The 520-nt window shown below is 71.2% G+C and overlaps 1 protein-coding gene across 1 annotated transcript in view; it reads left to right on the forward strand.

Moving 5' to 3' along the window:
- Positions 1 to 154: 154 nt before the first annotated feature.
- The window catches only part of H696_06357 (hypothetical protein), a gene marked incomplete at both ends in the record, with an annotated part of 2260 nt that continues 1894 nt past the window's right edge, over positions 155 to 520 (forward strand). Inside the window, one exon of the mRNA XM_009500097.1 lies at positions 155 to 444. Within this exon, the coding sequence (XP_009498372.1) occupies positions 155 to 444 (290 nt within the window). The remainder of the gene's footprint in view (positions 445 to 520) is intronic.

Here is a 520-nt window from a genome sequence, read left to right on the forward strand (position 1 = left end):
CTCTCTCTCTCTCTCTCCCTCCCTCTCCCCCGGCAGACGCGCGCGCGCGTCTACGCTCGCGGGCCGTGCACATGCGAATGGTGCACCCGGCGGGCTGGTGTCCTCCCTCCTTCTCCCTTCTTCCTTTTCCCTCCCCCGAGCAGTTTGGCTGACCATGGCACTTGCTCCTGGGGATGGCCCGTTCGTAGGGATGGAGCTGCCGCAGTTTTTCGGCGTCTCCGTGGTGGAGGTGGGCTCTCCCACGTGCGAGAGCCCGGGCACGGAGATCACCGGCGAGGAGGCCGACATCGAGGGGCTTCTCCGGGTCCGGGCGTCGCCCAGCCCGCTGAGCAAGTGCCCGCGCTGCTGGCTGCATGTGGTCCAGGAGGCGGGGTCGGTGTGCTGCCGGTGCACCGGTGCCCTGGCCAGCGCGGCCGCGGCCGAGGCCGAGGCCGCCGCCCAGCAGTAGGAGCCCGGGCATGCCCCGCACGGTGGTGCTGGCACGCTGCCCGCCGTCCTGGGAGGGTGTTCCGCCGTTTCT

The sequence above is a fragment of the Fonticula alba genome (genome assembly GCF_000388065.1).
Source record: "Fonticula alba strain ATCC 38817 unplaced genomic scaffold supercont2.146, whole genome shotgun sequence".
Taxonomy (NCBI): Eukaryota; order Rotosphaerida; family Fonticulaceae; genus Fonticula; species Fonticula alba.